The sequence below is a fragment of the Pempheris klunzingeri genome, chromosome 19 (assembly GCF_042242105.1).
Source record: "Pempheris klunzingeri isolate RE-2024b chromosome 19, fPemKlu1.hap1, whole genome shotgun sequence".
In the NCBI taxonomy this organism is placed as follows: domain Eukaryota; kingdom Metazoa; phylum Chordata; class Actinopteri; order Acropomatiformes; family Pempheridae; genus Pempheris; species Pempheris klunzingeri.
The window spans coordinates 16716538-16729041 of NC_092030.1; the positions used below are offsets into that span (position 1 = coordinate 16716538).

General features: G+C 42.5%; 1 protein-coding gene across 1 annotated transcript in view; it reads left to right on the forward strand.

Annotated features, from left to right (window-relative positions):
• ntng2a (netrin g2a) overlaps positions 1–12504 on the forward strand; it is a 55355-nt gene that overhangs the window by 10438 nt on the left and 32413 nt on the right. Inside the window, exon 2 of the mRNA XM_070850117.1 lies at positions 629–1272. Coding sequence (XP_070706218.1) covers positions 629–1272 — 644 coding nt within the window. The remainder of the gene's footprint in view (positions 1–628; positions 1273–12504) is intronic.

The window sequence follows — 12504 nt, forward strand, 5'->3', positions numbered from 1 at the left end:
CACAAGCATTTTGTTTTCTCATCAGATGAGACATTTTAGTTAAAATTACATTTTGACAAAGTCTGTGTGAGGCTGGATTATCAAATGAGCAAAGCAGGTAACTGGCTCTGTGGACCCCAAAGACCCCGTGTTCACTGCGTGGGAAAAGCTGTACCATATTTTGATTGATTGCAATTTTTTAGGGGATGCTGCACCATCAAAGCACATCATAAACTCAAATAATACAGAAATTAAAGTTGCTCCTGCAGTTTTAACCAGTCTGGAAGCTCTATGTCACATATAGCTGCAACACCATTATTATCAGTACATATTGTGTTTACTGAAGTTACCACTATCTAACTATCAACAAGTATATCTGGGGCCAGTTAATATTCCAGCTATTGAGGTGTGATTTTGTACTCTGTACCTGATGGGTACTTCAAAGGAAACAGGACACATACATAATGCACCACGAGTGGGGGGAAACCTTGAAGTGGAGGCCCAGAGCTTGCTCCAAAGTTTGTGACTTGTTTTACACATTTTACAGTATAATAATAATTATTATATTGTATTATCTAAAGGCTACTATTGTTAGATTCATTCTCAAACCCCAATTGACATACTACTCTGTCTTGCATCTCTCTTTTAGGAAAACCCATACCTGTGCAGTGACGAGTGTGATGCCTCCAACCCAGACTTGGCCCATCCCCCTCAACTGATGCAGGACCGTGAACGTAATGGCCTAATCACCTACTGGCAGACAGTCACTTGGAAACGCCACCCAGAGCCCCTGCTGGCCAACATCACCATGGCCTGGAACAAGAGCCTGGAGCTCACAGAGGACATCCAGATCACCTTTGAGTATGGCCGTCCTACTATCATGGTAATGGATAAGTCCATGGACCACGGACGTTCCTGGCAGCCCTACCAGTTCTACGCTGAAGACTGCATGGACGCCTTCAACATGCCACCCAAACGTGTTCATGACCTTTCGCCCGCCAACATCACACGGGTCATCTGCACCGAGCAGTACTCCCGCTGGGTCGGCTCCAAGAACGAGAAGAATGTGAAGTTCGAGGTGCGGGCACGGTTTGCCGTGTTTGCAGGACAACGGCTACAGAACATGGACAGCCTGTACACTCGCATGGAAAGTATGAAGGGATTGAGGGACTTCTTCACCTTCACCAACCTTAGGTTGAGGCTTCTCAGGCCCGCCCTTGGAGGCACCTATGTCCAGAGAGACAACCTGCTCAAATACTTCTATGCCATCTCCAACATCGAGGTACCTGCCAGGTGAGAGTCAATGCTGACTTAATTAGGACACATGCTCATTTTTGAATATATGCCTTGACACACGTTCACTGCTTTTAACATATAAGTAGAACTCACTTGGAATAACATGGAACTTATCTTTTGAATTTTTACACAATTATTACCAGACATTTCCAAAATGTGGAAATGAGATCTATATTATTCAGTTGAATAATAACTCTGTTGTGTGAAAATCTCAGTGCATTCTGCTGAAATGTGGTAAAATCTCCATCAATCCAAAACAGTTGTCTTAGATCACACTATGAGACAAGTCCAATTTAGAGTTTTGGTGACTAAAGACAGTCTGTGGCCAATTCTCTCAATTTGACTGCTTCTACGACCCACGTCTACAAAACCAGCCAATAAGAACATGACATAAAATAATGCAGAATATACTGGCTCTGAGTAAAATGTAGGGGGAAAAATGCACACACAACACAAACAAAAATGATGAAGGTGAAACGAGAGGAAAAAATGCAGAGGTGTGGAAGCTTATTTACAATTCTGTTGCATTTAGCGAACATGAGAGATGGATGATGCGAGCTGATGACGCACGTCTGCGCTCATGCGCTTTTTTCAATTTACTTCGTACCGCTACGATTCACCATAAGTTCATCGCACAATCTGACATGCTGTAAATTGATATCGTACAGTATGGCACGGACTGTAGCCAATATTTTATTAGACCCATCCTGCACGGTGTGATGAACGTACGCGATCGTTGTTGCCACACAGTCTAAAGACACCTTAAAAATATGTGTCAGTAAAGTAAAATGTACTTATTCAGACACAGAAGTTAAAAGGTTTTCACAGGGACTTTTTCCATCCGCAGGAAAACTTTTTACAGCTTTCAGAGCTTTGAGTGCCTCAAACAAAATTCCGGATCATACTTTTCATCATAAAGCAACCTGCACATATTGCTACATGTCTTTTCTCACACTCAAACATGGCATATAAAGGAAAACCATCCAGTGATGAACATACCCTCTGGTCTGACATTCAGGCATACACACACACACACACACACACAGCCACTCTGATCTGAGGGCGTTTAAAATGACCCTATCTCTCTCTACATGAATCCCGTCTGCCCGTCACCGGCCCATGAGAACAATGATTAATGACAGAAACACACGGCCTCGGTGGTCTAACGTAAACCGCCATCCACATTCTGCCGGGGGAGCCGGGAACCCTTACATGGCAACTTTGTGACAGTGAAGGATGCTCAGGCCGTCACACGCCTGCTTAGCATCAACAAGCCATCTCTCCTACCTTTCAGAATTATCATTCCAATCAATACAGCAGGCTGACATTTGAATGGTATTTAACATCCTTGTTGGGATGGTGTGAAATGGGAGGAAGGAGGCGTGAATTTGTGAGTGTGTGTGTGTGTGTGCATGTCTGTGATGGGTGAAAAGGGGAAAGTAAAAATGAGCGACCGTTTGAGAGGGGCGTTGGCCGATGTGAGCGTTTTGTGTGCGTGTGTGTGTGGAGTCAAGGTATGGGGGGGCTGGTTGTTTGATGAAGTCCTGAGTGGATGCTGACACAGCACACAAGCACACACATGCAGACACACACACAAACAGCCCTCTGGCACTGTGGAAAGGGCCTGCAGGTATTGATCACAGCCACTTTTCAGGCTCAGCACAGAATCAGAGAGAGGGAGAGATCAGCCCAATACCCTGGGGGTGAAGCAGTCCATCACCATGCTAGAGCCTCCACCACAACCAGCAAATTTAATAATCTACCATCCCTGTTTTGAAATATTTGCGCTCATTTCTTTATTTAGTAATCTACAAGTGCATCTCATCTGAAACCCCCCCTACAATGTAAGCTCAAAAATTTCTCTTCACATTTATTCTTCCAGAACACCTTCTTAATTTCTCTCCTCATGCAGAGAGCTGATGGCTGGTGACAGCTGGTGACAGTGTCAGTATGTGCTGGATCTGGTAACAGAGGACCCATATATAGCGCTGTGGAGATGACTGAGGCCAGTCCGTCTTCCGCCCCAGCCACCCACACCTCCCGTAACATAATCACTAATCAATAAGTTATTCTGGGCAGCCAGCAGGAGTATTAGGTGATAGTGGTGGGGGGTCTTCAACAGTACAGTACAATCAAGAGTGTCTGATGCTTACGGCTGGGAAATTGATTTTGGGAAGCAAGACGATTAGTCAATGTTCCCTGGACAAAAGGCTAAGCTTTTTCATCTCATCTCATCTGGCCTTAGTAACATATTGGGATTTCCAATGCTTAAAATTTGAATAATGAATATTCCACTCCGCTAGTGCTCCGGCGGGGATGGCGCACTGAAATGGGTTTTATATGATCAAGACCGAGTGGCAGTGTACCGCAGGTCGCCACGGTAATGAGATATGCTGGTGTTATCGATGGAGAGAGGGTTGTAGTCACTTCCTGGCCGTATTGTATGTCCCCGGGCCTCTAGCTGCAGCTTTCTGGCTGAACCCAGTTAAAAGTAATTATTATTAGTTAAATGTACTTAATAACCTGAGCGTGGACAGAGACAGCAAAACAAGCCCTTTTCCCATCAACCAGTGTAAGATGTTACCTGGGACGCGTCTCTTTAATCTGACGCTGCATTGTCAGAGTGACTGACCGGCCTCTAAAGAGCTGGCGCAGGTATGCGGGAAGCCAGGTACTCGGGGCTAAATAGTGCTGCTTTATCAATAAATACGCAATCTGATAGGCCATTAAGTGCAAACACAGGGAAGCTAGGTTTGATGGGAGGGAGGTTGTAAATTTAGATTTGTGGACGTGATGAAAACACTCAGCAAACTGGATCTTAAGCAGGATTTGAGAGGGCGTTTAGGGTGGAGGGCAGCTAGAGGTGGAGCAAGAATTTGGAGGTGGGTAGAGAGGGGAGAAGGTCAAACAGAGCGAGTGGAGGCAAAGTCAAACTGGATAGAGTCAATACAATATTATTATATGATTCAGCATCACTCAATTTGTGTTGTAAAGTTCTCCCAAGGTTAACTGTAATGAGCTACAGTACTGACTACAATATAAACTCTAAGCCAAGGTGTTTTGGGTTTTGAAAGCCTCTGGCTTTAAGCTCATTTTACAGGCTATATTCAACCCTTAGATGTGGCCATTTCCATATCACTGATGGGCCATGCGAAAGCCATCTCCAACCATCAAAGATAGAGTAGCAAGGCCTTAGCTCTATCATCATTTACATCAGCGAAATCTTATTCACCGGGAAGCTTTACTCATAAGCGTAGCTCTCAAATTCCCCCTCATTCATTGGACCCCCATCTCTCCATCCCTGTTCCCTCCGTCCCATCTGTCAGCCGCCCTGCTGGACTGTGGTGTGGACTATAGTGGGCCGTGGCTAGACTGTAGTCTGCATTATGGCTTAGATGCGGGGTCATGGATTGGGCCATTTTAATGAAATAAGCAGCAGGTCGTACGCTGGGTCTTTATAATGGAATAAAGGAAAGGCTGTAAGCTCAGGAAGAGCCAACTAAGTGGATTAGGGCCAAGACGGAGAAAAGGAGATGGAGCAGGATGAGGAGGAAGAAGAGTCTGCATCGTTTTTCTCTCCTCGCTGGTAATCGCTACAGCGTCGGGCCCTCTTCTCCCCGACCTCTCAATTTGATTTGATTAGCTGATGGAGGAAGAATGACATTTAAGAGAAGCCAAGTATGCAGTCTGAGTCTTACTCGCCTACGTCAGTCAGCTGAGCAATGAGTGAAGAAAAAAGTTCAGCACATGTACAACATCACAGCAGTCTTGTGTTTGATGCCTACACCACTGATCATTTTTCCACTGTGGGAAAAAAAATTAACCATACCGACATTCACATTCACTTAGTGAGCTAAATTCACATTGGACTATTAATTGTAGACACAGAATTTTGAGCGTTAAACTTTATAACATTAAAAAATTAACCCATTATCAGCATTTGAGGCAATCAATGTTTTTAAGATATCACTAAGTATCTAGTTTTTCTAAATTTGTTATTCTAAATTGGCTTCGGAAAACTAGTGAACAAATGGAATTGCCAAGCCAGAATGAAAAAAATTCCAATGAATCAGGGTATGGATGGATTTCTAAGCAAAGTGAAGGAAATTATTTGATAATATTGCCAATATTTTATTGATTATGGTGATTATGTGATCCAATATAATGCATCATCTCTATTGTAAATTGTATCAAGACTAAGCAGCTAGAGCGATACTAGCAGTGCTTTGAGCTAAATGCTAATGCTAACATGCCGATGTTAAGCAGGTATAATTTCAACCATGTTCACCATCTTAGTTTGGTGTGTTAGCAAGTTAAGATTAGCTAATTAGCACTTAACTCATTAGTGCGAACGTCATTAGTTTTGCAGGTATTTGGTCATAAAGCAGCAAGTATGTTTAAATTCAACTCATCCGGTGAAATGTTTAAGGAAAAGTGAAGGGATTACTAAAGACTTTAGGATTTATCATCTGGGAAGCTTTCAAATCTGTACCAAATTCTGTGCAAATCTATCATTCAGATTTAGGATATTTTAGTTTAGATCGACTGTGTCACCCATACAGATGCTAACCTGGCAAATAATGTGGAAAGATTATTAATAATATAAAAAGCACCACCACAAGTACTACAGCTGCTACTATCAGTGCAAAAGAATGCAGTGATTTAATTTTATGGCTTTTAACCTCTAATCACGTATGATAGGCCCAGTCTTGTCTCAAGGCCCTATCTCTTTCCAACAATTAATTATTTTCCAGTAGTGAAAATTAGTTAAGAGCAGACCTGCCAGAAAACAAGCCATATGAATGCTAATGGTATTCAGAGTGTTTTTACATGGTCATGTTGTTTCATGCCTGCTTGACTCATTTATCCGGCGTGTGTCTGTGTTTCTCTGTGTGCCATCCTGCCCCCCTGCTGACAGAGCTAATGTGCTGAGAGGTTTAAGCTCTCCATCTCCTCACAGACTGGAACAGACTGGCACAGAAAACTTTAGTGATGTTTATGAACATGTTGCAGAGCGCAGTCATAGCAGTTTTTATGACTTCTTTCATGTTTCTGTAGGTGTTCTTATTCGTCTGTTTGTGGGTATATCACGACAGCTGGGGCGCCAGAAGCCCTTAGTGATTTTCCATCAAATGGCAATGTTTCTGCTTCACTAAACTTTCAACTGTAGTCATGAATACATTATCTGGATAATGATATTGTGGATTGAAACATGCTTTGTGGCTTGTATCTGTGCAGATTACTTAGATATCAGACCATAATGTAAGCCTGAAATATCAGAAATCTGATTTTGAGGACATGACATTTAAGTGATCAAAAGACTATGTGATAAATTCTGGATGACAAGATGCAGCTGAAATACACAGGTAACATTTACACCTGGTATTGGTAAATGTTCTCGTCATCTCTATTCTGCCTGTATTGTGATCGGATATCAATATGCAAATTCCAATGTGGTTTGGGCGATCCTATCGTATTGCAATGACATTGCGTTTTTCCTTATCCAGACAGGATATCCAGATACAGATGCACATGGGCTAGAAGGGTGACTTCTTCTTGACTCATGTGGAGCCACATCTGGAACAGGTTTATAGTGTTTACTTAAAACCTAACCTGTCAGTCAGCTATTATATTTTAGCAGATAGTTAGGAAAAACAAAAAAAAAATGATTACCTTAAAATTAAAATTTAAAACTCCTGTCACAGGAGTTTCCCCTCCCCCTGTAAAGCACTTTGAATTTGTCTTGTGTCTGAATGGTGCTATATAAATAAATTTGCCTTGCCGTGCCCTCAGGCGATTGAAACATAAATACGAGGGGTCAAAAGATGACTAAAGGGGAACTCTTGTAAAATCCTGTCTGTGAGTATTACAAACCGTAGTGCTGTGTTTTGGTGCCTGATAAGCCTTTAAACGCATTAATCTGAAACTCCAGCTGGACTTCCTGGATCTTATGTCATCGTCTCACTAGTACCTTAAACAATACGCCCCCGCCAAGGTAGCCGGGCTGTTTTCCGTCTGAATCCCTGCTTAGAGATGCATTGTGGGTGATGTAGGTGCTTAGTTTTGACAGAGATGAAAGGAATGTGTGGAATTAAAAAATGATGTCTCTCATTCTGCTGCATCCATTTTCCATCCTCTACTTAAAATAAACTGTTACTGCGACAATGAAGGGAGTGCAATGCTAAATTGGTAGAGTACTGTTAGGGAAGAAAAAACAGATTAGTTGAAATATGAATCTAAAGACTTTACTGATCATTTATGCAAAAAACCCAACAGAAAATAGAACTAAAATTTTAACTGCAACATACTCATTTAAACTTGGAAACCACAATCCTTCAGTAACCCTGATCTGTACTTTTGCAGTCACACTGCCTCCTGAGGGAGGGACTAATTAGACTCTGAGTTGCTTGCAGTGACTCAATCTGACTGTAATAAAGGTTTGTTGTTGTACTGGAAGCATGAATGAGGATGACAGGGCAGATAGCGAGGCCTCAAGGCTTGTCCATCTTCTCCACCGGAGAACAAGGGGGAACAGATGCTCTGCTCCGTTTTTGGAGCCTCCAGTCTTTCAGAGTCTTTTATTATCCATGTAGGGTGACTTTGACATCGGAAACTGTCACCACTATTTTTGAATTACACCAAAGTTTTCTTTCGTGTCCTTTACAGAGTGAAGGTGAGAGGATGGGAGGTATAAGCCTGGATCAGGGGGAGAGGGAGAGAAAGAAAAGTGGGAGGCAGATGATGGATTAACTCCTAGTTTCATGGGACTAGCTGGGGTGTGTGATTTTGTGATGAATGATGTGAGGTGTGATGCTCTGTAAATATTATTCTCCAGTTCACACGGCCACCACAGAGCAGAGTAACACAGTCTCCCCACATATTCTCCATGTTTTCTGTTCTCGCTTTAAAACTTCCCTGTCTATTCTGTTTCATGAGAAAACCGCTTTGCACTTTGCCTCATAAATGAAATATATGATCCATGTTTGATGTGTGATGAGGAGAACATAGAAGCGGTGGCTCGTGTGCTGTCACCAAAGACAGGAAACCTTCATGCGTGGTCCCTCCCACCCCGTTCTGACTCCTCCCCTCCGAGCTATCTCCCTGCAAGGCAGCCGAGGCTCAGAAACAGATCACTTTTTAAATCATTCATGAGCACTCCCCAGAAAAGAAAGGCATGCAGAAAGCTGAGGGACCGCAATGAGGAATGTGTCATTGTTCCTCTCATATGCGATGATTTATGACACAATGGTTGTAACTGATTTGATAATCACAGTTTATTTCCCCTCAGAAGGGAAAAAAAAAGTTAAAGTCAGCGATTTTGCCTGTTTTCCTTTCATTCCCCGTCTTTTGTTTCACAGACGAACGTCTTTTTTTCACCCCCCCCCTCTTCAATAGATTTTTTCTTTTCTTCCCTCACCTTCGCACCCCCTCTCTCGTAAATATCCTTTTAAATTCACAAATACAATAAAGAATTCTCCCCACCAGCGCCTGCACTGTGCCATACCCAGCATCTGGTGAGAGGGGAATCTCTTGATACCGCAAGCGTGCTTTAAAGCTGAAAAGCATGCTGGGAATTGTAAGTGGGAGAACATGAGGTAGAGGGAGGGTGTCCTTGGAAAGATGGTTTGTTCTCAGTCAGCCACATTAATTAGCATAGCATTATTACAGGCGTGGTGTTCAAAAAAACATACTGGCGTCTTTACTGCGGGACTGTCGCTATCATTACTAGCATGTAGATGGGCACGGATAAACAACTCATCATTTGGAGTCTGAATGCAAAAGAGAGAAAATAAGCCCATGTGTTGCCAAAGAGAAACACACAAGCTCATACTGTGATCAGTCAGTTTTTGATGTCAGAGACTTTCACTTTTACCACAGTGTTGTCCTATTGTGGTTGGTGGAGGGTCCAGAGCATGGAGGTTTATAATCCAGCAAAACAAGACAGCAGGTAATGTTTGACAGTGCTTAGTTTGATAAAACTTTCAAATAAGACACAAAATCTTGTAACCACAGAATAAATAATGAGCAAAGCAGGGACTGCTAATTAATGAATAACTTACAAGCAGAGAATAACTCTCAAAGGGCTGCATAGTTGATAATTAGAGCAGGGCTCCAGACAAACTTTTTCATCACTGTCCCAAATTGTCCCAAAAAAACAATTTTAAGCAACCCAAAGTATGAATGTAAACCATCCTAAAATCAAGACGTTGTTTCCTTACTTTGTTATTATCATCTATAGTTGTTAGCTGATAGTGGCATTATAAAACCATCAATAAAATATAGATAAAGTACAAGTATCTCAGCAGTGTATTTCAGAACAGGAGTAAATGTATCTGGTTACTCTCATCTTGGAAGTTTGTTAAAATATAAACTCCATACTTAAAGTATTTTTACACCTGTTGTGTGGATAATGAAAGAAATCATGGTTGCAGCACTAGTTTAATTTTCAATCACGGAGTCAATTTGACGGTGTGGTCAGGTTTATGCCATACAAGTCACCAAAGTTCCCCAAACTTGAAATATAGCACAGAGCAAAGACACAAAGATAGAGGAGTCCTTCTCTTGGCTCCAAATGGTAGATGTTTCGAGACCCATGCTTTATTATCCATCCATTCATTTGCTGGCCACCGAGCACATTCATAGTATATAAAAGACCTCTAAAAGTTAGATAACTATGGCCTCATATTAAATCTGGACAAACCAGAGGTCATCTATATAAACTGGAACGAGTTTCTCTATGTCTGTCCTTCAGTTTTCTTGACAAGTGTTTATCAAATTGACTTCACACTTGGTGAGTGTATTGCTGAGGACCCAAAGGAGTGCGAGTGTGAAGTCACTGTTTACTTGAGAATGCTCAGAGCGGGCACGCCCCCCCGACAACGCTGCCAGTAGCATTACCAGGAGCCGAGCAATCCACCACACCCCAAACAGGCAACGGACATCACACTAGTCTAACTAAAATAGAAGAAGTCTCTGACTGTCTTTCGATTTTCTCAACAACCTTTCATCTGATCAACTTCACACTTAGCAGGTGTATTGCTGAGGACCTTAGGATGTTCAGTGTCATGTGCAAGTTCTTAAGATCCATGGGACATATTCATTGGCAGCGCATTACCACTGCCAGAAGTACACATTGTGTAGTGTATTGAGACTGGACCCCTATTAGCTGTTACACCCGCGAACGGCATGCTGGGTACAGCTCGCTCTCTGTGCATTCAAAAAAGAGAGACTGGAGGGGCCAGAGATGTTACATTGCAGTCAACATTTCAAGCATAAGGGATACCAAGGAAGCACAGTGTCGACTGGGAAGTTGTTTGGATTAGCGATTCGCGAGGAAGCTGCAAGCAGCAGTACTGGAAGCCCGGCAATCTGAACAGGCATGTAATGAACATGCAGTGCACTAGTTCCATTAATTGCAAAATATTGCTAGCCCTTTGCTACACACGAGTATCATTATGTGTTCAGTTCAGATACAAATCTAATTTCACCACAAGTAATTCATTTATATAGAGATTATTAAGCAAATATCATAATTACTGAATAAGCGATGCAGTTCCTACTACAGCTCAAAGCACGGGTAAACACTGTCCTGTTTTTTTTTTAACAAAGACCCCTAAGATTTAGTTCTTAAACTAATTGTCTAACTGCTCTGGTGTGTTTTGAAGCTCCCCTTCCCTCCTTTCCCCCTTCTCCTCCTCTGTTCCTCTCTCTTCACCTCCTCTCCTCTTCTGGCCCGCGGCTCGGGTGGCTCTCTTCTCGCTATGACTAATGATGTTCTTTCTGTCTCAAGGTTTTAGCAGGATAATTATATTAACCCCTGTCCTCTGGCTGATCCCAGCTCAGCTTCTCTTCCCTAGGCATCCTCCCCTCCACAGTCTCACCGGAATTAGACTCTAATACACACATGGCTATACAGGAACGCACGTTAGAGTTGTATGTGTGTTTTGGATCGGAGTGTGTGTGTGTGTGTGTGTGAGTAAGTTTTAGTGACTTTTAGGAGACTTTCTGTGAATTAGTTTATCATTTAAATGAGAGGACAAGCAGCTATGAAGATGAGAGACTGTACGTTAAGTAATTGTGTTTGTGCTAAAAAATTAGGCGCACGGGTGAAAATGGGTGGAGGCCCGCGGGTGCAGGTTTGCAAATGTGTTGAAGTGCTAATTTATAATAACATGCTTTCACACATTATGGGGTTCAAAAGTGTGCCTCTAAGGTTCACATGGCGGCCACATTGTCTCAGACCCAGATATCCTTTGTATTCTCCTCCCCACTCCAAAGTTTTTCATTCAGATATGCACACATGAAGATCCTACAAAGATCCATATCACCCCAGGGGGCCCGAGGACTCTGTGGGGGTCTGCACAACAGGAGGGACCCCCCACCAAACCCTATGTCGCCCGAAAGTTTCTGTCCCTTCATCACTTTTTCATCACTTCCATTACCTCCCAACTCCGTTCACATCTTCTTCCTCGGTCATATCTTAAATACGAGGAGGATGTATAATAACGCACCCTGCCCTCCAACTCACGCCCAATTTCCTCTCTCCCCAGGTGTTACTCTTTGCTGTAGTGTTCATTAAAAACCTTTCTGCAGCAGTAAAGGCCTCTGTAGGGAGGTTACACTCCGATATCCAGCACAGTGACACAGTAATCTCAGGACGAACAGGACTGGATGAGTGAGGCCGGACCCTCTTAAGAGGAAGAACCCTTAAGATGCAGTGACATGGCTGCTCCAGTAAGAACGGTGTCAGCTATTCTGCATCATTCATGCTGCATCATGCTGCATGAATATTACAATGTTGGCGTGCAGAGTTTTAAATTACCACCCGCCAAGTGCCAAATGCCAGTAAAATATGTCTTGTGTGGACGAATTAATAAGGGTCACCCATCACAGTGGTCAGTGACTTTTGAGAGTGCATCTATTCATGGGTGATAACATTCAGCATATGTTATTTATAGGACGATAACATTTCATTTGTGTCAGGTAGAGACAAGCACAGAACAGTACGTAAAATTGCCAATGTGGGACTTTGATCCAGTATCTCATTTATATCTGCTACTAACACACAGAAATATATTGCATGACTGGAATTTTACATAAAATTGTGTTCATGCACAAAGGCTTATTTTATGCAAGAAAGAATGGCAGTCATGTTATACTGGCATGTGTTTTTATATCAAATGCAATATTTTTTCAACACAGAAAAATTAAATGTTGACCAATAAGAAG